This window comes from Aspergillus homomorphus (genome assembly GCF_003184865.1).
Source record: "Aspergillus homomorphus CBS 101889 unplaced genomic scaffold BO97scaffold_1, whole genome shotgun sequence".
NCBI classification, from domain to species: Eukaryota; Fungi; Ascomycota; class Eurotiomycetes; order Eurotiales; family Aspergillaceae; genus Aspergillus; species Aspergillus homomorphus.
Genome location: NW_020291887.1, coordinates 495,791 through 521,290, shown reverse-complemented (window position 1 = coordinate 521,290; position 25,500 = coordinate 495,791). Strand labels below are relative to the sequence as shown.

The following is a 25,500-nucleotide window of genomic DNA, read 5'->3' as shown; positions in this document are numbered from 1 at the left end:
CCAAATAGCTACCATGGCGAGAGGTACTTTCGAAAGAAGGAAGTTCGTGCTGACTACACGATTGAGTTTGTGCTTTAGCTGACTTCTACGTGGAATGGCCGGGGTTTCAACATGGCAACATTGGGAAGTTTGGAACAATTTGGATAGTGCCTGTTGATGACGGGTCAGCCGGCTACTAGTTACTCTAGAATATTTTTGTCACCTCGCCTGCAAATTCATTTAAGCTTCTACAATCCTCAACCAGCTGTTTCTGCGATGTATGGGCACCTAGCAATCACTGGAAGGCTAGTAAAATGCGAGAGGAGTCGAACTCGTGCATAAAGAGTTGTCGTCTCCCAGTACAGATCATTCTTTATAATGAAGGTATCAAGCCTCTCTCTCTTGACGACACCCACCCCCCTATGTACTCTTCCTCTTGGTCGGTGAGAACAGCAAAGAAAAACATACAGCAGAAGGGATTCGCTGGTGGTAACCCACCCAGCTACTAATCTCCCAGCGCATGGAAGTTATTAACTTATTGGGGTAAAGCATGTTAACGACAGAACAGCGAAACTGTGGCTATGACTATTGTGGTTAGGAGAGCCGGCCCGTCCTCACCACCGAAACAATCGGAGATGACTATCCGACGCACCCCGACTCCAAGGCCAACGACATTCACCTAACAGCAGACCTCGTACGTCTTTTCCCCTCTTCTAAACTTACCAAATCAAACAGTCGACATAGCAAAAAAAAAAAAAAAAAACAAGCAAAATGACCACTAACTTCTTTGCCAAGCCCGGGGTGAGCTTGGAGGCGCTAGCCGACCTTCTAGTCCCCCGGGATCTGTCCATCTCCCCCGATGGCACCAAGGTTGCCTATACACTCCAAGCGTTCAGCAAGAGCGGCGAACATGCCACCGCATCGATTTGGATCGCTAAAGTCGGCGAGGAGAACAGCAGTCGCCAGTTCACTTCGGGTCTGTTCAACGACGAACAGCCCCAGTGGTCTCCAACGGGGACCTCGATCGCGTTCAGATCCGATCGGCACCGGCCGGGGCAAAGCTCCGCCATCTATGTCTTGCCGGTCGATGAGGGTGGCGAAGCATACCCCTTGACGCCGGTGAACCGCGAGAAGCCCATTGTAGCCTTTGAATGGAATGCCGCCGGCACGAGCATCGCGTACACCAGTGCGGATGAGAAAACCGACGAACAAGTGGCGAAGGAGAAAGCGAGAGACGATCCGACGGTATGGGGAGAGGACAAGGAGGACCACGGGGAATCTCTTCGCCTGAGGATCGCTCACGTATCAACCAGGCACACCACAACGCTCGTCGCGGGCCATCGACATGTGCACGACTTCACGTGGAGCCCGGACGCCCGGCAGATCTGCTTCATTGCGCACCGGGGGCCCGATATCAACTCCCCTGGGTTCTATGGTGCAGAGATCTGGATTGCTTCGATCTCTGGATTGGAGTCGTCGTCAACGACAACGACGACGAAGCGGGTTGCCGAATTCCCCGGACCGATCAGCCAGATTGCATGGGCGAACTGTGGCGTCTACTTCATTGCCGGCCATGTCCCGACGCACTGCTTGACCTCCCTCTCGCTCTACGAACTGGATCTCGACCAGGGATCCTATGCAGAGCGCACCGACGGCGATGCAGAGCACTGTTGCATCGCGATTAGGAAGAACAGTCAATCACGCCTCTCCTACCGGGCCCAGCGGTACCTGGCCGACGAGTTCTACTCGATCGACGATGCCGACGGCACGCGCACCAAGGTCTACAGCGAAGAGTGCGAGATGACTTCGTTCGACATCCTCCAGACGCCGGACAACAGCGTCATCCTGGCGATCACGAAGGGCGACGGGTCCCACCCCGAGGAGGTGTTTTCCGTCTCGGCGTGGGCGGGCACCGTCCAGCTGTCCGCGCACAATTCCGCCCTCGCCGCGCTCCAGATCGCCCAGTCGTGGGCCATCGCCACGCAGGCCGCGGATGGATACTACCTCGACGGGATGATCTACGTCCCCTCCACTTACAGCCCCAAGGACGGGCCCCTGCCTACCATCCTCATGCCGCACGGAGGGCCCTACTGGCGGATCACCACCGGGTTTGCAGTCTGCCACTGTCTCGAGGCCCCGCTCCTGGTGTCCATGGGCTATGCGGTTCTGTGTCCCAACTACCGCGGTGGGAGCAGTCGCGGGGAGACCCATGCGGCGTATGCTCGCGGCGGGGCAGGCACGGTCGACTACACCGACTGCATTGACATCCTGCGGTCCGGTATCTCCAAGGGCTGGGTGGACCCTGGCCGGGTGATCATCGGCGGCTGGTCGCAGGGCGGATTTCTCTCCTACTTTGCGGTCACGCGCGAGGACTTTCGATTCCGGGGTGCCATCTGTGGGGCTGGGATATCCGAATGGGACTCGATGGCGATGACGAGCGATGCGTACTGGATGCAGGGGGAAGTGGCCGGCGGGGCGCCGTGGGATGTGAATGATGATGATGATGCCGTCGCCGCCACCACCGCTACGCCGGCTGCAGACTCGACGAGCGCTGCTAGGAAATGGATTACTGACACCCACGGTCGCCGGGGGAGCGCACTCTGGCACATGCGGAACGTGACGACGCCCGTCTTGATTCTGCATGGTGAGAACGACGTGCGTGTGCCGGTCTCCCAGGCCATCGCGTTCTATCGCGCTTGTGTCCGCAACAATGTGCCGGTGCGGATGGTGACGTATCCTCGCGAAGGACACTTCATCCTTGAACGCAAACATTTGCTGCACATGTGGGACCAGATTAGGAAGTTTTGCTCTCGGCATCTACAGTGACCCGGCGAATTACTCGAAGAGGGAAAACGGGGAATGATTTCTTTTTTTAAAGAGAAAGAGGACTAACCACTGAGATAGCGACATACCGCAATACTGTCTGCGGTGTGCTGTTTAGAATGTGAGCTTCTATTTATCTTATTCCGTGTCGAATTTGTACAGTACTGAATTGATCCCTCCCAAGACAGGCCCAGCTCAAGTGATAAGCAAAGTACCCGGAATGACAGCACCGTGAACCCCGGACGCGCAAACCCCGTTCGTGCACGTGGAAGACTCGGAGGATGTTCCGGCGAGGGCGAAGAGTCTACCCTTTCCTAGTCCTTTGGGCCCGACAGGGTCTCAGTATGTTTTTTTTTTAAGATGTTATTGGAGCTTTGGGTGGGCAGACCTTGAAACACACGGGAGGCAATTAACGAGGGATATAACTTTGCGACCGCAGCCCAATAGCATGAAACCAGGACCAGAAGCGTGATGAATAGGTACACTGGTCGTCTGCCAAAGCAATTGGCAACAGGTGAGCAGATATAAGCGCTGATACCCAGAGCCATGACGAGACTACCATTCAAGAGGGTGACACTGGTCAGGCTGACATCGAGATCTGCCGCTACCACCACAAAGCCCGGCACAAGCAGTGGCCCCAGGGACCCCGTGGCGCATGATCTTAGAATAATGGTGGCGAAGAGCAGTTCCCGGCAAGTTCGGGTCCAGTCTCTCGGAGCTAATGGGGATGGTGAAGGTCGGATACTCAGCATTTTGCTGCTTGTGGTATCCTAACTGGAGTTAGCTGTCTAGTCAGGCTTTCAGCGCGCCATTCCACTCCTCAGTCTATTGATGCGATGAATCACATGCGCACATGTACCTTGATGCCAGGATCGAGTTCGAGACTCATCTGGTTTATTGGGGCGGAAATTCATCTTCCGCCCTTCGAAGCAGTCTTCTTATTAGATCGATCAGGGCTTATCGCTAGGGGCTTACCACCGCAGCGGCGGTCTGCTGTCAGGCAATCGTTATATTTTACATCTCCTCAAGCGAAATATTGTACTTTAATTAGTACGTGTCATGATTACCGACTTCATCGTTACTTATGTGTATGAAATATTGTGATGAAGCAGAGTAAATCTGCATTCCATATAAGGCTTCCTTTTCATCCACGCACGTTGCCAGTAGCCACCACTTTTTCTATATCGTGAATGGGTAGAATGCTTACATGCTTCCCTAACCTAGTTTGACCTCGAGTGCCTGCGCCATTTACCTTATCTAACTTGAAGATCAAATGAGAACGGCCATCATCGTCTCTGCGCAGTCCCGAAGGCACGGCGCTTAGGGCTTAGGCAGAGGAGGGCGGATGCTGGGCCGCGTACGGGCACTTTTATTGGTTCGCTTGGTTTACCGGGTGCCGAAACCCAAGTAGGCACTAGGTCGGTAGCATTCATGATTCTTTACCGCTCACTGCTGATAGCAATTGCCTTTCCTCCACGAAGCCTAGCGTTCATAATTTTCTGAGCAGAAGTATGCATTGAGCGTCAGTTGTCCATATCCTAGCGAGGAGAGAAAGACAGGCTGCGTCGTACGGCTTCCCGTTCGGAACTGGTCGTACGAGTCCAATATTCGAGGTCTTCAGCAGCCCTGCCCAAGCCCAAACCCAGGCCCAAACCCATCTTAGATAAAGCTTAGCGCGTGTGAATCAGGAAGGCGGTTATCTTCTCAGCCGGTGGGTCTTAGGCATGTAGCCCAATTTGTCCACGTTTCAGCGTGTTAAATCCAATATCTATGTATCCAAAGTAAGCGCGAAACCACGGGTGAAGTTTCCATACGGTTGAATAGAAAGAGCAATCATATTATGCTAAGCGTTCCCAAAGCAATACGCCAGTATCAACACAAGAGTTATAACCAAAAAGGATGGCCGAGATAGGGCTGTCTCGGCGGCCGACCCAAGAACGTACTTCTTCTTTTCTTTTATTTTTTCTCTCATTTTCTCCACAAATTCATGGATAGCAAGCCTGAAGTAGGAACATGATCAATCATTCAACAGCACAACCACCTTCTGCGCAGACACTCCCAACTTGTGAAAATCCAGAGCCCCTTGAATCTCCGCCAGGCCCTTGCCATACACGAGCGGCTCAGGAGCTGCCCGAAATCGCCCTTCGGCCAAAGCCTGCGGCAAGTACTCTTGGAAAAGCATTGCCCCAACCCCGTTGTCATATAGCGTGCTGGCAAAGATATATTTGTACTTAATCCCTCGCATGCGGGACTTGTACCAGTACTTCACGTTTCCGGTCATGAATGCGAGCGCGGTACGAGGAACCGCGAGATGCGTCGGGGGTGGCTGTGGGACTGGATACGCAGCCATGGAGATAAATCGGGGCCCGGTGCATTGAGCGAGGATATCGAAGCAGCAATCCGCCGCATTGGCGCCCACAGTCAGGGCTCCAGCCACAGTCTCGCCCCGACAGGCGACGATCATGTCCGCAACGACTGTCTCACTGCGGTAATCAAAGACTCGACTGGCGCCTAATCGCGTCACCCGCTCGAAGTTCTTGGGTGAGGCGGTTGCGAACACTTGGTATCCCGCGGCTCGAGCGAGCTGGACTGCACAAGCGCCGACACTGCTGGCCCCGCCCCAAATGATGACGGTCTGCCCAGTGGGCTCAGGGCGAGCAGACGGTGGCCTGAGATTCAGCTGGTCGGGTTCAAACAGTCCACATGCGGCGGTGCAAACTCCCAGGGGCAGCACTGCAGCTTGCTCGTACGATAGTCGATCGGGAATGGGACAGGCCATGTGGGCAGCGAGGATGACATACAGTTGAAAGCCGCCTTGAGTGTGGGAATTGATCTTCTCGTCGGTGCCGCATGCTTTGCCGAGTACACGATCTCCGACGTGGAATGTGGTGACATTCTGTCCAACCTCGACCACTTCTCCGGCTACATCAGTGCCTAGGATGGTTGGGTAGGATAGCCACTGGTACATCAGGGTGGTACCCTGCCCTTGGACCGTCCAGTCAATGGGATTGATGGCCACGGCGTGAGTCCGTATAGCAATTTCTCCTTCCTGGGGGCGTGTGTAGGGAGCGGATCGAACTTCAAAAGGATGCCCCTTAGAGCGAACAAGCCAAGCTGCTTGGTTAGATGGCATGTTGAAGGTGGGGTGTGAAGCAGGGGGATAAATATCCTGACGGGGACACAATAGCAAGATAAAGGAAAAGGATGGTCACTGGCTTGTTGTCAAGGGTCAAAATTAAATTCACTATACAAGCAGAGTGCCAGTAAGACTACACAGGGGGTTTACACCTGTTTTTATACTCGATATACTCATCGACAATACTATCCACGTCATTAGATTTGCTCCAGGCCGACAATGAAGCTGTATTGTCCATCGAGCCAATCAAAGCGGTCTGTAACCGAAAAGAGGTCTAGCGCCATCCGCCATCCGCCATCCGCCAGCCTTGAAGCCGTTAAGTCCGGCATCCGTCACGCATACGGAGCGATGCCCCGCGAGGCTGAGAACAAGTCCCTCATCCACCACATCTTCTTCACTTCACCAAGACAGCGTCAAGGAAATTGGAGGCTGAGACAATGGGGACAACTCGTGTCAGACAGCGATCGAGATGGGGCTGTAAGAACTGCAAGCTGCGACGGGTGAAGGTGGGTACCTATCCCTTCTCCGCACGACTGCAGTGTCCAGTGGCTAAGTTGCCGCCGAATATGGCAGTGCGACGAAATCAAGCCCATGTGTCGACAATGCCAGGCTTATGGGGTCTCCTGTAGTTTTAGCTTTACTCAAACTAAGACGCAGCCACTTGAACCCGTTATCGAGCATGTCTTTGCTCCGCCTCGGCCCTCAGCTGGTTTAGCCTGCTGGAATTGCCCGACCGATCGGCTGATTACCCGATTCCAACTGCAAATCGCCCCGACTATGAGCTATGGTAAACGGTTGGATGTATATCAAAACCAGGTGGTGGAATTAGCACATAGGGTGGGCTTATCTTTCTTTTCTTCTCTTTCTAGCCGCCAGCGATACTGCATCAATCACTGACGAATGCACTCAGACGCCGTTCCTTAAGCATGCCATCACGACGGTAGCCTTGATGTACGAGCGCCACACAACAATCCCCATCCGATCGAGTCCCGACTGGGCGGAATTCTACTACTGGGATCGAGCCCTGGTTGGCTTCAGTCGGAAACTGTCGCAGAATCCTCAATCCGATGACAAGGCCGCCTTGCTGAGCACGTCCAATCTTTTATGGCTACTAGTCTTCTGCCACGTCGATGCATCGACTCCAGAAGAGGCTTGGCCGTTATCCTCCGCTGTGGCTAACGGTCCTACCTGGTTGAGGATTTCGCGGGGGAAAGACGAAGTCTGGCGCCAGATGCCGTCCCCGCCGCGAGACTGCATCTCAGCGGCTCTAGCCCCGGTGGAGAACAATCCGATCATGAATCGACCCGCCCCACCCCCGGCGCCTCTTCAAGGGGTTCCAGCCTTTTTCCTGCGGTTCTTTGGTTTGGATACGGGGAAAGAGTCGTTGGCCTATGATTGGGTGTATGATAGCGTCGCTGTCGACGTTGCGTGGGCGCTGTTCGCTGATCGAGCGCTTCTGCCGACTATCTTAAGCTTCGTCACATTTCTCAGCACCATGTCTTCCAAGTTCAAGTCGCTATTGCTGGCGAAGGATCCTCGGGCGTTGCTGTTGCTGGCCTGCTGGTATGGGAAAATTCGCGGACTGGGAGTGTGGTGGATGACACGACGTACCGTGCTGGAAGGAGAGGCGATTTGTCGGTATCTAGAGCGAGGCTATCCCGACAACCCAGATCTACAGAAGATGATAGTCTTTCTGCGGGCGCTATGAGTCAAGTCAAGGAGAATGCTCACTGCCATGTCCTTTCCTAGGTACTCGATGTCAAAGGTCTTTTGTCCTGGAACTGTTTGGGGGATCTTTTTTTGACTGGGTGGGCGTTTGAGCTGGCGAGGGCTTTCAACGTGGCCTAGAGAACGGTTCGCAGTATGGCCGTGTCAAGATAAGATACGGGGTCAAAGGACAATCCGGAATAACAAACAGGGGAAAGAAAAACATACAACAGAATTTGGATATTAATGCTCACCAATTTCTTTACTAACCTGTTACTGTCCTATGCAGGCTAATTTATAATAGATTCTAACAGCTTCTAGTACTCTAGAAATTTATTAGTACTCAAAAACTATATACTAATAGTTTTCTAAGAATAAGTCTAAGTATATTAATGCTATATTACTTTTAGTCTTTTCTATAATATTTCTACTTCTATATTTTTTATATAGATATTATATCTCTGATACTTAAACCGGGATTATCTATATAAATATCAATGATAGTGCTTTTCCTTTCTGTGATCAATCATCCTTGCTAATCAGAGTATCAAGGGGAGAACCACAAGCCAAAGCTATCACTAAAGATTGAGGATGAAGACTCTGGGCATTTAATCCTTAGAGATGCGAGCATCTAGATATTTGGGATAAATCGGTGCCCCTGCGTTACCCCACAACCTAACAAAACATAGAGTGAATCCCTCACATACCCTTTTTGGCTTCTCCTTGCTCATGTTTGGTGCAGATCTCACTGAGAAGACACAGATTCCGACGATTTCAGCCGTGAGTGGATACGTCAGAGCACTTTTTAGCTCAGATGACCGCAAATAGGTATTGAGTGCCCCCCTAGACAAAGTCACCATTATATACCTGCCTGGCACATTCCTATGACCGACCTGAACGTTAAGGAATAGCTTTCTGTACAAGACAGACATGGCTGTTGCTACCGCACAATACATCCTGATGGAGGCATTGGCCATACAGCCCCAGGTAGCAGCCCTGCTATTTCGGAAATCCTTCCTATGGAGTCTTCTATTTTCACTGACCCTGACTTTCATTTGCTATGTCTTCTACTTTACCATAATCTATCCAGCCTGGTTCAGCCCGCTTCGACATCTGCCCAAACCTCGCGTAAGTGCCCTTTCGAAGCAGCCAATCTCCAATGCACATAGTTGAACCTCTTCCCTCAGGGCGCAACCCCGATCCTTGGCCACGCCCTGGCCGAGTTCAAGATGCCCCGAGGAAACGAATACCTCCGCTTCATGAACGAGACCACCAACGCCGGGATCATCCACCTGCACGGCGCTTTCGGCGCAGACCAACTACTGCTGACCAATCCAGCGGCTCTGAACGAAGTCCTGGTGAAACAACCATACGATTTCGAGTGGCCAGAAGGCGACCGCAATTTCCTCCGGAGGATCCTAGGTCGCGGGCTGATCACTGCAGTAGGGCATGCCCATAAGCACCAGCGGAAACAGATTGCGCAGAGTTTTGGAGTGAAGGATATTAAGAGCCTTTATCCCCTCTTCTGGGAAAGATCCAGGGATCTTGTGACGAAGATCGCTGAAGAACTCTCCCAGCAGAGATCAACAACGGGCGGATCTTCTGATGTCTGTGGAGAGGTCGATGTGGGTGGCTGGGCACAGAGGGTGACGTTGGATGTCGTGGGCGAGGCGCTGTTCGGGTGGAAATTCAACACGCTCGAGAACCCGGACCACGAGTTCGCCCACAGCTTCGAGCAGATCTTCGAGCCTACGATTGAGAATGCGTTGTTGTTCGCGGTCAGTGTTTATGCGCCCCCGTGGGCGCTGGATTATATCCCAGGGGGCGTTTCGGAAAGGTTCCTAGCTGCCACTGGCAAAGTCCGAGATGTGTGCAGGGCTTTTATTAGGGCCAAGTCGACAGATGATAACGCGCCGAAGGATCTTCTGTCGCAGCTCATGACACAAGAGGGCATGTGCGAGGACTTGCTTGTTGATCAGACTTTGACGTTACTTACAGCGGGGTGAGTGAGTAACTGGTACCCTGCGAATGATGCTTGGGGAGATGACAGGAGAAGGTGGTGTCGCTAAACTCTCTATGTATAGGCACGAGACAGTAGCCATTGCATTCACTTGGGCCATATATCTGCTGGCCAAACACCCGGACATACAAAGCCAGCTTCGACGAGAGCTCCGCAGCAACTTACCGCATCATACCACGGTGGTCGATGGAGATCATCTCCCATCTACCCTAGAATCGTTACCCATTCTGAATGGAGTCGTCAATGAAACTCTCCGCTTATACCCCTCCGCGCCGGTCGCTGTCCGTGTTTCTGTTCGCGATACGTGCATTCTGCGGAATTACGTTCCGGAGGGGACTCGCATTATCGTCTCGCCATGGGCTGTGAACAGGTCTGTGGATCTCTGGGGGCCACAGGCTGAGATGTTTATGCCAACTCGCTGGATCGACCCGCCTGAGAGCCGTAACGTCGCAGAGGGAGTGGAAGCGAAAGCAAGACCGCCTCTCCTGACTTTCTTGCATGGTCCTCGGAATTGTCTTGGACAGGGTTTTGCAAAGGCAGAGCTTCTGTCACTGCTGGCTGTTTTCACGCGGAGCTTTGAAGTATCTATGATAGATCCCGGTGATGCGAAAGTTCCTGGTGGTGCGCTGAGTGCGAAGCCGGCTGGTGGGATGAGATTGCGGCTAAAGGTTGTTGAAGAGACTATTTGCGTGGAGGATAAATGTCTGTAGTGCGCTAGCATGTCCATCTGGCCTGGGCGTTGGCGTCTGATTGCTAAGCACGACAGTAATACTGTACAATATCTAGGACTCATTTTGAAAGCTGGTACCAGGAACCCAGGGCGTCATGCCACCGGAATAATCATAAAGGAATAGTTGAGGGTGGAGGTGGAATCATAGCAGAAAATCTCGAAAGGCATAAAGTCCTTCCTCTTTTACCGTCTACATCTGTTCAAACCTCGAAGTCTCCAACACTCCGTTTCTTGCAGTGAGGGAAGTCCCCCTAACACTATAACACCTCTGCCACATTTTGACACACATAGAGACAAAACTCATAAGGGTAAGAACACAGTCATTCTGACTGGGGCTGGGCTCTCGCCATATCCATAGCCGGAGTGAAGACAAATCGGCAATTGTGATTAACAAAGAGTCAATTGGCGGATCGGCGACGAGCGCTGCAACCATCCAGATTGATGCATTAGTCTGATATGTGGCGTGCATATACGATCTATGAGTGGGTCTGGGACGGCATGGCCATGAAACATGTCACATTCCTACCCTTGTGCAGATCCAAAAAGCACCTGCTTAAGCTTATTAGCTTGGCAAAACTATTTCATGCTTTTGGCTGGGCGCAGGAAGTAAGGTGTGAATTGCTGTATGCAAGTGCAGTGGGGTTTATAGAGACTTTTGACGCCACCGAAGATTTATCCATTATTTGAGCCAAGTCTTGACAATGAATCAAGTTATTTAGTGAGGTTTTTGAGGTGATTGGGCCTTTACCTCACTAAACTTTCCGACAAGACAAAAGGTTACTTCTTTGTTGACTTATGCCGTCTCCGCAGTGAATGTATGTACTTGTCGGCTAAAATCTGTGATATCTCTTCATAGTCCATCTTTCCCTGTTGCTCTACCATCAACCTCCTAGAGAGGTTCCACGGCTTCACAATGAACAAACTCTTCCATGAAATCGTGGAACAACCACAAATCGCCGGCACAGGCTTTGCAATAGGCGTTCTCGCTACGTTGGGCTCCTCTCTCATCCCATCGATATGGCACTGCCCCACCAACCCCCTCCTAGGACCGATGGTCCAACTAAGAAAGAAACGATATCGTAGAGCCGACCAAAGTCGAGGACTCAGCCGGTTCGAGCTGAATGATCACTACGGACTCGAACAACAAGTATTGAACCTTGATTTCGAACCACAGACAATGTGGATGAATGTTGGATTCTGGAAGGTTTGTCACCGTCACCGTCACCGTCACCCAGATACGAACCCAACGGGCAGCAGTGATAATCACCGTTTGCTAAGCAAAGACTAGAACAACCCAAGATCCCTGCCTCAGGCTTGTCAAGCCCTGTTGGAAGAGGTGTTACGAGAAGCCGGCCTCGATGCTCGCAGCGATGATCAACACTTTTCTGTGCTGGAAGTCGGCTGCGGATGTGCAGAACCCGCGCGGTTTCTCAGACAGGAGTTTCCTGCCACCTTTGACGCGTATATTGGGATTACGCTGAATGCGTGTCAGGCCGACTATGCTGCAAAGCGTCTTGCGGCTGACAGCCAAAAGAGTCCGACTGACGGCCACGCACATCAAAACCACATATACTGTGCCGACGCGGCCAATCCGTCTTCATGGCCTGAAGGACTACGCAACGATCTCGATCAGATGCTGCTCTCTTCTCATCAGAAGTCAGGCTCCACATTATGGCTCCTCGCGTTGGATACACTGTACCACTTCGCGCCAGACCGGAAGCAGATCTTGACGTACGCGTGTCAGGACATGGGGGCGTCTCTCATGGCAACGGACATCATAGTGCCCGATGGCCTCTCGTGGCTGGAAAGCATGAAGCTTCGACTAGTTTTCTGGGGGCTGCAGGTACCTTGGAAGAACGTGATGACGTATGATGAGTACCTTCGTATGCTCGTTGAGTGCGGGTACAGGGAAGACAATATCACGATGACGGATATCACGGAATATTGTTTCGATGGGTTCGATAAGTTCACAGCAGAACACATGGAGCGGTGGGAGGCGATGGGAGGGTCGAGTGTGATCCCCCGCGCGGTGAGGATGATGGGCCGGTTGATGGGTTGGTGGGCAAGTTCGGGCGTTGTGAGAGAGTATATCATTGTTGCGAAAAATGTGTAGTGCCTCTGAGGTTGTGGTTTTGGATTCGTTGTAGGGGGTTATTCGGGTCCTAGCGAGTCGTTCGTTGGGTTATGGGAGGCTGATGAGTGTTTCGTCGGCGGATGGAAGGTCGGCCTGATGTATCTCTGGACAAGTGCAGCACCAATAGTCATAACGAGGAGGACAACTTGGGTTAAATTTCGCTCCATTAGATAAAAAGCTCAAGCAAAAATATTTTCATTGTATAACAGATCGGGAGAAAGATGATGAAGAACGTGCTGATATGATAGTCCAGCAGTTTCGACCTCTGAGACTGCCTGATACGCATTGGCTTCCCGCAAAAGAATAAGAACGACAACTTCAACCATCGATATAAGCGGGAAGAGAAAAGGGCATATACACTGCCTGTGCAGCTGTCAGTAGGCCCCTTGTCAGGTTTACCTGGAATGGCGTATATACACATGAAACAAGAGCCAGCTCAGCGGGAAGAAAGACTATCCGCAGGCTGGCTACCTCATCTTCCATGCATCATTATATGTGAGAAACATGCAAAATCAATAGAGCACAATTCGTGGAGGTAGAACATGTTGGTTCTGTCTCTAGCCCCAACGAGGAAAGGCAACGTTGGTAGATTGAACGTATTGGTCGAGCTTGCCGTGTGAATGGTGTATGATCTTGCCTTTAGATCTTTTGCGTGACTTGGTTTCGTAGACAGTCTGAAGCGTTTCAACGACCGTCGTCTTGTACGACTAGGTGGAAGTCAAAATTACCCGACAGTTCCGGTTCACTTGGAGGGTAGATCTATCCTGAATATTGGTGTCGGAGTGTTAAGACAGCCTGCCCCTTCCGACTCATCTGACGAGGAGGAAGCGATACTTTTAGAAAAGTCTTCGGATTCCAGAGATCTATCACCAGCCGAGCATCGAGTCAAGCTTTGTGAAGTTTATGATTAGGGATTCTGCAAGAGCTTTGAGCTCATCAGCAATGCCAGAAACTCCTCGCATTTGTCACAATAAAGTGCTTGACTGGAGGAGCAGTCGCAAGTACCACATGGTATCCTTCTCAGCAGACCTAAGGGAGCTTTCCCGAAATTTCAAAAGCACCAGTATCTCCGTTGTGCTGGCTCTGAGGAGACTTCCGCGCAAGTGGTCATGCTTTCAATTAGTGTGCGTGCTGAAACCCTCATCGCGCAGGATTCAGTTCCAAGTTCTCTCATGGTAAGGCCATCTGTCTGCTTGTCTTTGCCCAGCCACCTTTCAAGGTCCATGACTTTTTCGCTCTTGGCTCAAGTACAATCTCTGGCCTCCAATCACCCAAGTGTATCCAATCCATCTGTCTGTACATTAAACCAGCCCCAGACATATGAGATGGCGACTGATTCAATTGCCAGTCCGAATCTGTGTGGCAGGATGGAAGTACCTTTAGCTAGAAATTGAAGGACACAGATGCCAGGGCCACACGGAAACAGCAGGACGGCGTATCTACCAGTTAAAATAAGCCAGGACATAGCCAAAATTGTCGACCAAGTGTTTCCCGTAAAATCGGCTCAATTGCAAGGGCTGGAGCATAGAGCATTCTACGAATAAGAGTAAGCTCTCCCAGTCGCTAGCCAATACAGCCTAGACCTCTTTCAGGTCTTTTTTGGGAATCCCTCTTTCTAGCACTGAGAATTTCCTTGGTCCACGCCGCCTTAACGATACCGCGTCCCTGTACCGGATCAACTTTCCTAAGGCGATGGTTAAGAACGGCTGCAGGAATTACATCGACAGACTAATCGGCGTAATCGCTTCGTGCTGCCCAGGCTGTCCCGGCGAGGACCGCGGTGAGTAATTAGTCTCCTTGCAAAGTACATGATATTTACCTTGTTGTGAGCACCAAGGATATGAGAGATGGGTCGATATTGGGTGTAAAGGTCGACTTCACCGGCCTTTTTTCGCGCGGGTTCCAGCTGCTGCCGATGCTCCTTGTGCTCGCGCGCGCTCGAGGATGTGCCACTTGGAGAAGACGACTTGCACCGCCATGCCGCGTAAGCCACTGATTTTGGACTGGTCGATCTCTGTCCAAAATGTGTCGAACCTGCTTTCTGCTTCGGCCCTAATCTCCACGTTCTCTTTGATGTGCTGCTTTCCCCCGATAAATCTTTATCGTCCACTTCCACGCAAGAAGCATCCCAAGTCAGCATACTGACATCCGTAATCCGTCGTCCATATCTTGATGGTACCAGAGGACGCCAATGTTCAATATCAACGCAAGGAGACGATAGGGCTAGAACAGCCTCGCCCCGAAATCAGGGTACCGTGTTTCTTTTTTGGATAACCCAGCGCCTCCATCTCCTCGGACAGGATCACTCGTACCACGATGATCTGCGTCTCGTGATTCGGCCTCAGTCACGGCGCCTTGCTCATCACCAGGCGCTTCCCTTTCGTCACGTACTTTCCTGGCACTTCCCATCGTATGTACGAGAGCTCACTGTCCGAGGATAGTCTTGTGCGGCGAGATCGAGCAATCGCCTGTACGTGTAGAGTATCCAGTTCTAGTAGGTTTCATACACAAATATGCTCGACTTCGCGGCGTCTTGTGAACTGGTCGGCAGCGACATCATTGACCGCAATGGAAAATTCTTTTTGTGCCAATATTCCTAGATATTTTTGCTCCCCTTGATTGAATCCGTTGTCAAGAGTTACCCGCTAATGAAGTCAGGTTTTTCCAGCCCTGCAATAGCCGAGCCACGTCCTGTTTCCACAGTCAGCATGATGACTTTAAGGATCGTGGTCTATGATCATACACATACCTCCATGTGCCGTGTGCACTCTCTCACTATCATAATTCTGGTGACGAATGCGGTCATCTACATTCTGGCCTTGTTTGCCCTCGAGGCGAAAGAGTCGTTGGCACCTCTCAAAATTCGCTTCCGAGAATCGGTTCTCTGCTATGCTTGCGCCCATGGCCATGATCCTAACCGAGAGAGTCATTGGAATGCTTCATGAACATGGACGGGAGCCCACAGCTGTTCATTCTCAACATTTTCCGCCAGATACCACAATCTTTCGTCTTCGCTCATGTCCTCCAGTCTCTTCATATCGTCACTCGGATATGCAGTGGCTTCCTCTTCATCGTCAACCACAAGGCCAAAGCCATTATACCTTTCGCCGCTGCGTATCTTTTGAGCTAGGAGTACCGCGGTACTGGAGGGTTCATGGTTCCAATTTGACCTCTTGTATGCATTATTTGCTTAAGCCAGGTGCTTACAATCTGATCATCCCGTAATATGACAAAGTTGCAGTCTCGTCCAGCCGGCCGGGTCCCGCCAGATTTCGTGCTGCACCGAGGGCAGCAGGACGTCCTCGAGGCTTGTCGTCGCCATCCTTCAGCCGCAATAGGGCCTGCGGTAGCCGCTAGGGGCACATGCGGTGGAGCGTCCACGCCAGGTCAGGCAGGATGGACAGAATCGTTCCGAGCAATATGTCGTCTTCTGGCGACCTGGGGTGCCGCCCCTGATGCCACGGACCAAGTCGGTGGTCAGCTGCCGCAATCTCGCCCAGGTCTCGCTGCATGTAGTGGGCTAAGAGGACTCTATGGACAAAAGGGCTCGGTCGCAGGGGCCCTCGACGGCCGGTGGGTCTACTGACACTCGCCCAGGGACATCTGGGGCTTGGTCCGAGGAGGCTTCCGCACGGACCTCTGCTTCTTGGTCAGAGAGCACCCTTAGGATCAATGCCAGCTGCAGAGGGGCGAGTGGGAGGGTTTCTTTTCTGCGCCCGCCAGTTGGCTAAGGCTTTTCTCTTTCATGGCATCTTCAGGTTCCCACGTGGGCTGCGCGCAGCTGACCCATTTGACGAGGAACCACCTTCAGCGGGCGTATTTGTTCACCTTTACCACGCGGTTTTCGGGATTCTTCCAACTTTCCATTCCTTCTCGCCCTCGGTGAGGACTGCTTTCGGCTGCCAATCCTTGAGTCCCGGCGAAGGCAACGGGTCCGTGGCTGCTGATCTAAGCAGATTTGTATGAAAAACAGGGTGGATGCCCTCCGGGGTGTCCAGTTGATAGGCGTGCTAGCCAACTGGCTTAAATATCGTGAACTTGGCGTTCCGGTGGTCCAGCATCTTCGAGGGGCTCTCAGCTGGGATATTCCGCAGATCCAGCCATACCTTGTCCCCTGCTTTATACCGATACGCCGGTTGGCATACCGCTCCTCGGCTTCCTGGGCTGCGGGAGAGCACCCCGTCGACGACCGCATGGAAGCCATCGGGGCACTGTGGGGGGGCATTACACCGCCTCTGCAATCACCAGCGTGAGCGCAGCAGGCTGCTCGACCGGCTGCCTCGCCCAATCGGAGAGGCCTGGCGTGGTCTGCCGCTTGGGAAAGTAGTTTTAGACAGTAGGTGCGCTTTTACCTTTGCAAGGGAGGGCCATCGGGGGCCTGCGACGGGAAAAAGAGTCAGCTTAGCAGAAGACGGTGGATGGGGACGTGGATGTAGCGGATGCTGTAGGTGTACTGTGTATCTAAAGCCGAGGCCACGGAGACTGTAGTAAATCAATTTTGGTCCGAATAACCTTGATCATCAGAAAATGAGGCAGCAAGAAGTTGAAAGAATTGGGTTTTCAAAGTTTCAGAATAGGACTTCGAACTTGTAGCCTCGGGAATGAAGACTGAAGTTGATGTTTGGTCCTTGGTATGTTGTATACTGCGCATTGCTATTTGTCGGACAAGGACCATCTCGGTTCGGCAGGCTCCCAAATTTTGGCTACCAGAGGCTACTGCCTTGCTGTCCACGAAAGAAAGCAGAAAGTACGCGTAATCCTCGTCAGAGTCCGCCGCGTCGTCCAGGACGAGGCACAATCCGACGCCGGCAGTGTGTGGCCGTCGCCGCTGCCGTCGCGCCCGCTCGACGAGTCCGTGAACGGATCGGTGGGCGAACCGATAAGGCAGCACCGGGGCTGCGCATGCCTCGTCATCCAGCAACTCGCTGGGCCCCGGCGGATCTCGCGCCTTTGACTCCACCTTTCGTAAAAGAACAGAACCTATACTAGTCTGACACCAATCCAGACCGATATTCATCCTAGAATCACTCTAAATCAGGGTGAATAGATGTCGCTGACCGCTACGGTTCTTTCGAGTCTCGGAAGTTGGATCTCAGGAGGTGCATTGGGGTAAGGAGTGTTGGCGTTGGACGCCATACTACCTGGTATATTCCAACTCGTAATGAGCGTGGCTAGCAGTGCTTCTAAAGTCTCCTAGGCTGAGCGAAGCCCGTGCTGTCGTGATCCTGTTGATCATGTATACGAGTCTCTCCTCAGATATCCAGCTCATAGCCGTTCACGGCTCATCACCTGTCAAGGTGAAAGTGAGAGCTAAGTTCGATCATATATCGGGAAATATTGACTTTCAACGTTGTATAGAAACGAGCCGCTGAACACCGGCTTCCAAGCAGTTCCACTGAGATTCTCTGATGGGTAGTTTTGTAATATTGGTCAGGTGCGTTCAGCCCAGAGATGACTGGATATTTCTTCAATTGGCAGCCTATGGAGACCAGAAGAAGGCCGCGCCCCCGCTGATTTACTTGGAGGCAAGCATGCTTGCGACTTTATCCACATTGGGGTCACGCGGGGAGCATCAGTCTGTGAAGTCGGTCTTCAAGCCCACTTCTCCTTCCCCCATTATATGAGAAGTCCGGCGGTATTTGTAAGTATTTTCCCGGCTGCAGTAATCAGGATTATAGCCCGAATCACCTGATATAATAAGCAGTATAATGGCGATTATCAGTTGGAGCAGAACGGTCACGATTGTAGTTAAGTTCACCCGATCTTTGCTTGCTACTGTGATGGATTCGCCTCCCCTAGTTCTTAGGCTGTATACTGTGATGACGAGGCGTGCTCGTGGCGGCTGGTCCGCAAACTTATCGTCTCTTCGGAGTTTTTTTCAGCTGGAACTTACCACTTTGTCTGTCAATTCCTTGGTAGCGTTATTTACCCACGCCCCGGAATCTGCTATCAGCTGGCCCAACACCCAGCTGACATTGTCCCTGACGTATCCTGTCCGGCCGTGTATGACTTTGCAGCCAACTTTTTCTTGCACACCCCAAGTCTCTCTACTCTTTCTCGTGAGAGCGTGAGAGCGCCAGGGTGTTTCAGGTTTGTGGATGTGTGCAGAGGTTCTTGCCTATGGCCAAACCATCCAATGAAAGAAGCGGCCCTTGGCAGTAGGAGAGTGGTGCTTGATCTGGAATTCACCCGGCGAGCTCACCGTAGCTTTGCATAGCCTGTATGCAATGACTGCCTTGTCGTAATGAATCGTCTACCCCTGGAGCGTAGAGAGCAGGGAGGCTCCGCTTCGGTCATGCCAAATCGCTTATTGTCGACAGAACCTGCCGTAGCCATCGTTCCGGTGGCAACATAGAGGTCGTTCTTGCATCTGAGATCCTGAGGCGAAAAGGAATACCCTCTTGATAGGCCCTGAACCTTCTCAGTACGAAGTTCGGAATCTCTCATCATATGGAAGGGGGCTTTCGTTGCTTTCTTGAGCTCCATCAACCTTTTGTTGCGAATTTCTCTCAAAAGCGTTGCCTCCACGTCTCACTATAGAACAATTCACCCGGACAACGGTAGATTTGCAACCTCTCAAAACCATCAAGATTCAGATTGATTAGCAAGACCCATGGGCGTCCCAACACGCAATGGGTCGGTATGACAATCGTGGATCTGATTAAAATGCTGAGCTACGTTGACGCGTTTCCTCTGGCTGGGTAAGAATTTGTTGAAGTATACGGCTTTATCCATAGATATGGTAATGCATCGAGTTGGATGAGCTCAGCCTCACGCATGTGCGCTCTCGCCTAAAGTCGCGTCGTAGCTCCGGTGTCCAGCCTCGAGAGCAAACAGCAGACGTTTGTTTGTGAGTGTCACCTGGTCCTGGGCAGGCGATCAGATGCAGCAGATATCTGTAGCCGTCCTCGAATCGTCCGGCCGGCACTCCTTTGCCATCCAGGCCACAAGCTCCCCCTTCTCCTCCACAACCAGCATCTTAAGCAGCGGGTCGGTTGTCTACCGCGCCTTTCCATAAAACAACTTAATACGAAGATCCTCCCCAAAACGGTCCCGGAGCTCTACCACCCAGTTTGGGAGGACCGTCTTCGTGGCTAGGATCAACGTCGGTTTAAACTGCACGTCCGCACCCTCGTCACGCTGACGTTCCTGGGCTTGTGCCGTACACCACACGTGCAATCTCCCTATGCACGTCTTCCCCGTCCCGCAACCATCACCAATAATGCCACCACGGTCATCCACAGTCTCCACGCAGCGTAAACTCTGCACCTGTCGCCTGCGATGGCATCATCTGTGTAATGCGGGTCGGGTCAGTGCGCGGGGCGAACTGGAGCTCCAAGCCCAGTCCAAGGATCGCACCTGCCTCCAATGCAGGAAGTGTTTTCGCACTGATAAGATCTGGCGCCGACACGATTGTTTACACCTCCCGGTCACAGTCGGAGGTGAATGTAGACCGTACCCCCTTCGGGGTCGAGGGCTCATGCCCGCCGGCCTGACGGCTCCTCTCCTCCCGCTCCCCTTGGCGTTGTGTTCTGATCCCCACCATGATCGTGTACCCTCTTGGCATAATTCAATAGACGGTTCTTCCTTGAACAATGCGCGTGCCTTGGTAGATTGCCGTCAGCCAAAATAAGCGATTGCGAAGCCGGATAATCCTGATCTTCTTATCATCTTCCATCAGTTCACCTAAGTTAGCACGGGAAACTGCTTTACATGCAAGCCGAACTAGTTGAGCCTGCACTGGACCTGCTAATAAAGAACTTGGAAGACTTACAGATCCTATCGAATCTCATTCAACTCGGTCTACATCCACAACAGATTCTTGGTGTTCAACTTGACAAATCTCTCGTTCAGTGCCATGTGGTCTCGGAGGGTATCCGTCCGGTTATCCTCATCGGAGACTCGGTCGACGAAGCGCTCGAGCGTAGGTGAGAATGAGAGCAGGACCACGCGCCGGAGCACTCGCGGCTTGACGATGCCAGTCTCGTGCCCGTTATCGGTCGTGCTGCCGCTGTACAGCTGCTCTTTATGTTGGTGTTCGGCGTGTTCCAGTTTTTTTTTCAACCCCGCTTATCGACTCCATGATTCCACCACCACTGCCGAACCTGTCGTAATGGTTGTTGATCGTCTCAGCGGCACCTGACAGTCTAAACAGCCGGGACGGTTTGAAAATGCATCTGCAGAAGGTCGTGACTGGGAAGCGGTTTCGTTCTGAGATCGTTGTTCGTGAAGACGACGACTTCCCCGGTTCGAACATCACCTTGGCGTTTGAATCTCATGTAGCGCTTATCGTGTTCATCTTGGATGGATGGGGTGAAAGCAAGGTCGACAGTATCGATACGCATGGGCGGGATGTCGTGACCGACAACGTACGGAATATGATCGATCCATAGTCGGTAATTCTGATAGCTCAGCACCTGGTCCTACCCCAGCAGGAAAAGTATAACCATCACGTTGACCTTTAATGGCAGCTAGCTAGTTCTCTGAGCTGGAATGGTCAATACCAACGTGACGAGTAGCTGAAATCGAACGCAGTCTTTAAGCGCGATTCCGATTCCATCCAGTCAGGATCCACCCTTGTAGGTGGCTATTCGCTCTCCTTCTTGCCGTTCGAGACGACGATGACTTATTTGTTTTGTGCGTAGTGGTAGACCAAGAAATCCGGTATGGAGTCAACGGTGAGTGATGTTGCGCGAGCCAGGAGGATTATTTCAATGCTGAAAATATATGTGCGTCTGCTGTTTTACTCGTTGCTGTTCCCTTTCCCACGCAGCAAAGCGGGTGTTGAGTATTGAAGATAGATTCGGGCTCCATTCGTTCTTCTTGTTCAGCGAAACTTTCAAGGCAGTCTATATGGATGGAGACTTTGACCGGCCTAGTCTGGGTTTCGATCGTGTAAGTGCACGGAGATTTCAAGCACTCTTCACGATTCTTTGTCGCATTGGTGGTGACGAATGCGGGTAGAGTTTCGAGTTCCTTCTCTCAGGTCTTTTTCGGTCTTTTCAAGTCTTCGGGTTTCCCATAATTCGATGTGCTCACAGTAGCAGAGCTTTTTGTAGCTTCAAATTAGAATCAGTCAGCCTCAGGACGAGTAATTTGAACTCCCTTGAGGCCGAGCCTTTTCATGCTCATTGGAGCAGCCGCGGCTCCCCCTTTAGTTGTCGTTAGGTCGTGGGTATCAAGTGCGTAGGGTACGGTCTGACGTCTGCTTTTGAGCTTTGAGCCCGCGCCTTCATCATCGCTGTTCACTAGTCCGACTGTTTACCAAGTGTATATCACTGATAATCAGTGAGAATGAAATGGCGTCGTATATAGGGGGACTCTCTGGAGAAACTCATATGCCAAACGTGCAGTTGGTGGTTGCCAACAAAGCCTAGAAGACGACTCGTTGTTGCGCGTACTACACTGTCCCTCTCTTTCTGAGAGTCACAACACAATCAGTAGAGTTCTTATTAAATGCACAATGGTGTCGTAAAGGAGTGCACTCACTCTGCCTCTCCACTTCCTCCGAATTCTTTCCGTTAGACGCGTCGGTTCTGAATTCGACCCTCGGATCACCTCCGTAGAATAGGAGGATGGTGAGAATAAGAGAGGTCGCTGAAGCTGATTGCGAATCCAAAGAGTCCTGCATTTTCAGGTTATGTCTAACGACTCCGGATCAGCAGGCTTTATCTCCTTCTCCAAGCTCGTGGGAAGCTCTCGGACAGCTTGAGTGTCATGCTCATCATCATGGGATGAGGCAAGGTCTTTTGTGCGTTGCCGAATTCGAGCTATCAGGCTAGCAATTGGTTTTGAAAGTGGAGATTGATATGCAGTGATGTTCCTGATCGCTGAGAGAATGTTGCCTAGAACAGTCTCTATAGGCCTTCTGAGTCCCAAGAGGAAGGCTAGGTCAATTATATTAGTATACACGAAGGAATCTGGTGTCTTACCTCTAACCCCAATACTAGCATTCACTATAAGGCGGCGGCGGCGAACCATCACGTTCGACAATATCATCGACCTCGGGATCCGTCAACCTCAACCGCCAAGCAAGCCGCGTCAGCGTCCTCGCATCGCGAACCGCCCGCGCAAAGGCACCCGACTGCGTCGCGATATTGAGCAGCTCTCCACAAGCAGTTGCGCGAGAGAACACAGACCCGATGACCGCCCTCAGAACGAATGCACCTGCACCGTGACGTCAAACCGCTATCAGCCGTCAGACGGAGCAATGAGACTCGAATCATTGGGTTCGGCCATGGCCATCTGCCCTGCCTCGGCATCTTCGTGCTATCCATCATCTCAATGTCATCCCAGCCAATTGCCATGCCTGGGATCTCAAGATTCTCCTGGTTGAGTATGTCGACATAGGCACTGACAGAGTAGTCGCCGGTCTGGCTGAGTGATGCCACTCTCGTCACCCAGCTCTTCTTCTGCACATAAGTCAACAACCGTGCAAGAGTACAGGGGTCCTTGTTCTTACGCCGCTTCGCCAAGCCTTGTCGCATTGCACCGTCGCTGGCAAGAACGTACAGATTGACCTGCGCACGGCTCAAGGCGACACAAAGGCGGTTCGCGTTCTTGACAAAGCCGATGCGGTCCGTAACCACCATGTCGAAGAACATGATAGCTCGTTCGGTCCCCTGGTACCCGTCCACCGTACAGACCCGAACACCAGACAGATCCAGCCCACGGTGCTGCTGGCGGGCGGAAGCCAAGGCGGACTGGTAGAGACGGGCCTGGAAAGTTTAGGGGACCAGTATGACGATGTTAGATCTCGGCCGGCTGCTCGACGACCCAGAGGAGCACCATAAATTTTCAGCACTATCCCTGTCGATCCGGACCCTGATCTTGCGGCCAAGATTGGTGATCCGCATCCAAACGCAAAGGGTATAGATCCAAGTGTAGCAACTAAAATGCGTCCCTTCTCCACCAGACGGCTATACAACCGCGTACCCTTGTCCATGGCTGCCTGCAGCTGCTGCTTTTAGTGGCTGATTGAGAGGTGCTTCTGGTCCGTGATCCGGATGACTTGCACGGGGAGAGTGGGGTGAAGATATTTGGGGTTTATGGTGTAGTAGTTGCAGATCTGCTACTTGGTTATGGGCTAGATAATTCGGTGGTCGGTGTAGGAGTAGATTTAGTGAGTTTGGATAAATTTGTAAAATAAGTGAGCGGTCCAGGCAGCGACCTGTGCTATAGAGTAGTTCCAGATTGATTGGTAGTGCTGCTGTAGCAGGACAGTTCTTGGTAGTTCTGGGCAGAGATTGGGTTGGTGGCGATGGTGTTTTAGTTTTAGAGGTATTTGAAGTTGGGGTTTATATTCTGATGTTGTATGTGGGCGGGGTTGATGAAGCGTAGTGTCTTGTTTATGCTCCCATGGTCTGCGGCGAGGGTGTTGGCTAGATCTGGCCTGGTCTGCGCGTCAACATCACCGTGGTGCTGGTCATCGGGAAGAAGGGCGCGGGATCGTACACTAACGCCGCCTAGGGGGACTCCCAGGTTTCATCTTCAGGATCAAAGTTGATCTCGAGCCTGTCGCCGGTCTGGAGCACGTGCTGGGTGTGCGAGAACTCAATGAAGCCCAGGTAGCGACGGTCCCCAGCGCCCGGGATCTTCATCGTGCGGAGGTGGCTCCGGCCAGCCTCCATCGACTCGACCATTGCCTGGGAGTGCTCCTCCTCGTATGCGTCGGCGTAGGCCAGGATTGTGGCGTAGTCATTGCGGAACTCGAATGCCAGCGAGGCGAGCTCACTCACATTAGGCCTCTCCTCCGGCCGGCGCAGCTGTCCGAGCTGCAGCGGTGTAGTAAGCCATCACGCGGTGCCGCTTTGCCACGTCCTTATAGCGGAAACAGTCATAGCTTTCCCGAGGGAGGGATGAATAATCGTACTCAGATGGCTGGTTATGAGCGATAAACAGCTTGACGTCGAATTGATTGGGGCCCACTTGTTTCGTCCATTCCCGAGCCCAATTACTGACTAGTGAAGCCGGAGTGAAGATCAGCTGGACGCCGTTCTGCGGTGCCATATTCCTTGTTGGGCTGTTTCGCTCACAGGGGCAGCAGATACCGGGCTTATTCGTCGGACAAGGCTCCTCTCCGGTGTAGTCCTTGGGTGCTAGTGTACATACTTGTGTGACGGCTTGGGGTCTTGAAGATGACCTGGCGGAGTGACTGGAGGCAGAGGTTGACCGGTACACTGAGGATGTTGATAAGCTTGTGCCCGGTGCGGTCGGCGACCTGGGTAAGATTGTATAGACGGTGTAAGAGGTAGTGGGCGAGGAGTAGTTAGTTGCTGTTCTTTCGGTGGCGTGCTAACGGCGCCTTGTCTGTTGCAAGTTGCTCACGCGGTCGAAGCCTATGTGCGGAGCGCAGTTGTAGAGGAATATTATGGCAGTTCAGTCCACCTTGTCCGGCAGTATGGGTAGTGGTACTGCTCGAGGGCGTCCTGCAGGCCCATGCTCTGAGCGCGCGGCCGGCCGGAGGCGGTCTTAGCCACTTGCAGAAGCCGTCGCGGGTAAGACATAGTATTCAATGGCTCGTTCGCAGCGTCCCAGGTTTTCTCCGCATCCTGATGTTCAAACAGCTTGTCAGGGCAGCTTGATTCCCTAACAGCAGTATCAGAACCAGGCTTCTCTCAACTGTCTTTCCAGGATATATCAAGAATTTCAATGGCCTTACTTGATTCATCATGAAGGTTGCAGATAGAAATGAGACAATAGGGTACCGCAGCAGGATTAGACTTTCTCCTGGTGCGCTTGGTTCCTCATGTTTGGAGTGCCTGGCCTTCATCGCTTGGCCCATCCATATTGGTGTTCGAGAGCACCTGTTCCCAACCGAAATACTCGAAGGTACGACCCTCATCGCTTGGCCATGGCAGTGAAACTGACCCTGTCACTAGCATGTATATACCAGGATTATAGACGCGAATTATTCCTTCGGATGTTGACCGGAAGTGGCGAACGCGTAAATAAATAAAATCAATGTGCAA

At 52.2% G+C, this 25,500-nt stretch overlaps 11 protein-coding genes across 11 annotated transcripts; 4 read left to right on the top strand and 7 right to left on the bottom strand.

Moving 5' to 3' along the window:
• Positions 1-13: 13 nt before the first annotated feature.
• On the top strand, positions 14-2,805 carry BO97DRAFT_430337 (S9 family peptidase; the record flags this gene model as incomplete). The annotated part of the gene is made up of 2 exons (XM_025697432.1): positions 14-16; positions 793-2,805. 2 exons carry the CDS (start codon positions 14-16, stop codon positions 2,803-2,805), a joined length of 2,016 nt encoding a protein of 671 aa, XP_025556466.1.
• A 192-nt stretch (positions 2,806-2,997) lies between these two features.
• BO97DRAFT_333528 (uncharacterized protein) lies at positions 2,998-3,572 on the bottom strand (the record flags this gene model as incomplete). The annotated part of the gene is made up of 2 exons (XM_025691365.1): positions 2,998-3,122; positions 3,203-3,572. Coding segments are annotated over 2 exons (495 nt in total), but the record flags the coding sequence as incomplete, so codon positions are not given.
• A 1,132-nt stretch (positions 3,573-4,704) lies between these two features.
• On the bottom strand, positions 4,705-6,047 carry BO97DRAFT_4461 (zinc-binding alcohol dehydrogenase family protein). Its single transcript, XM_025698614.1, has one exon. It carries the CDS (start codon positions 5,933-5,935, stop codon positions 4,820-4,822), a length of 1,116 nt encoding a protein of 371 aa, XP_025556464.1. The 5' UTR covers positions 5,936-6,047; the 3' UTR covers positions 4,705-4,819.
• A 255-nt stretch (positions 6,048-6,302) lies between these two features.
• Positions 6,303-7,936, top strand: BO97DRAFT_439267 (Zn(II)2Cys6 transcription factor domain-containing protein). The gene is made up of 3 exons (XM_025697972.1): positions 6,303-6,444; positions 6,512-6,775; positions 6,849-7,936. The coding sequence occupies exons 1-3, from the start codon at positions 6,376-6,378 to the stop codon at positions 7,644-7,646; spliced, it is 1,131 nt and encodes a 376-aa protein (XP_025556463.1). The 5' UTR covers positions 6,303-6,375; the 3' UTR covers positions 7,647-7,936.
• A 669-nt stretch (positions 7,937-8,605) lies between these two features.
• Positions 8,606-10,375, top strand: BO97DRAFT_334072 (cytochrome P450; the record flags this gene model as incomplete). Its single annotated transcript, XM_025691385.1, has 3 exons — positions 8,606-8,773; positions 8,833-9,647; positions 9,730-10,375. 3 exons carry the CDS (start codon positions 8,606-8,608, stop codon positions 10,373-10,375), a joined length of 1,629 nt encoding a protein of 542 aa, XP_025556462.1.
• A 1,071-nt stretch (positions 10,376-11,446) lies between these two features.
• Positions 11,447-12,639, top strand: BO97DRAFT_447673 (uncharacterized protein; the record flags this gene model as incomplete). Its single annotated transcript, XM_025698795.1, has 2 exons — positions 11,447-11,599; positions 11,684-12,639. The coding sequence occupies 2 exons, from the start codon at positions 11,447-11,449 to the stop codon at positions 12,506-12,508; spliced, it is 978 nt and encodes a 325-aa protein (XP_025556461.1). The 3' UTR covers positions 12,509-12,639.
• A 985-nt stretch (positions 12,640-13,624) lies between these two features.
• Positions 13,625-14,347, bottom strand: BO97DRAFT_401962 (uncharacterized protein). Its single transcript, XM_025694377.1, has one exon. The coding sequence runs from the start codon at positions 13,992-13,994 to the stop codon at positions 13,797-13,799; it is 198 nt and encodes a 65-aa protein (XP_025556460.1). The 5' UTR covers positions 13,995-14,347; the 3' UTR covers positions 13,625-13,796.
• Positions 14,348-15,167: 820 nt separating this feature from the next.
• On the bottom strand, positions 15,168-16,733 carry BO97DRAFT_419549 (uncharacterized protein; the record flags this gene model as incomplete). Its single annotated transcript, XM_025696567.1, has 7 exons — positions 15,168-15,220; positions 15,279-15,442; positions 15,493-15,672; positions 15,737-15,882; positions 15,996-16,035; positions 16,117-16,168; positions 16,655-16,733. The coding sequence occupies 7 exons, from the start codon at positions 16,731-16,733 to the stop codon at positions 15,168-15,170; spliced, it is 714 nt and encodes a 237-aa protein (XP_025556459.1).
• A 154-nt stretch (positions 16,734-16,887) lies between these two features.
• BO97DRAFT_4356 (uncharacterized protein) lies at positions 16,888-17,891 on the bottom strand. Its single transcript, XM_025697741.1, has one exon. It carries the CDS (start codon positions 17,544-17,546, stop codon positions 17,022-17,024), a length of 525 nt encoding a protein of 174 aa, XP_025556458.1. The 5' UTR covers positions 17,547-17,891; the 3' UTR covers positions 16,888-17,021.
• Positions 17,892-20,332: 2,441 nt separating this feature from the next.
• Positions 20,333-23,474, bottom strand: BO97DRAFT_419547 (uncharacterized protein; the record flags this gene model as incomplete). The annotated part of the gene is made up of 4 exons (XM_025696566.1): positions 20,333-20,553; positions 22,508-22,613; positions 22,669-23,247; positions 23,442-23,474. 4 exons carry the CDS (start codon positions 23,472-23,474, stop codon positions 20,333-20,335), a joined length of 939 nt encoding a protein of 312 aa, XP_025556457.1.
• A 520-nt stretch (positions 23,475-23,994) lies between these two features.
• On the bottom strand, positions 23,995-25,035 carry BO97DRAFT_409759 (uncharacterized protein; the record flags this gene model as incomplete). Its single annotated transcript, XM_025696108.1, has 3 exons — positions 23,995-24,303; positions 24,491-24,749; positions 24,917-25,035. The coding sequence occupies 3 exons, from the start codon at positions 25,033-25,035 to the stop codon at positions 23,995-23,997; spliced, it is 687 nt and encodes a 228-aa protein (XP_025556456.1).
• Between the last annotated feature and the right edge of the window lie 465 nt (positions 25,036-25,500).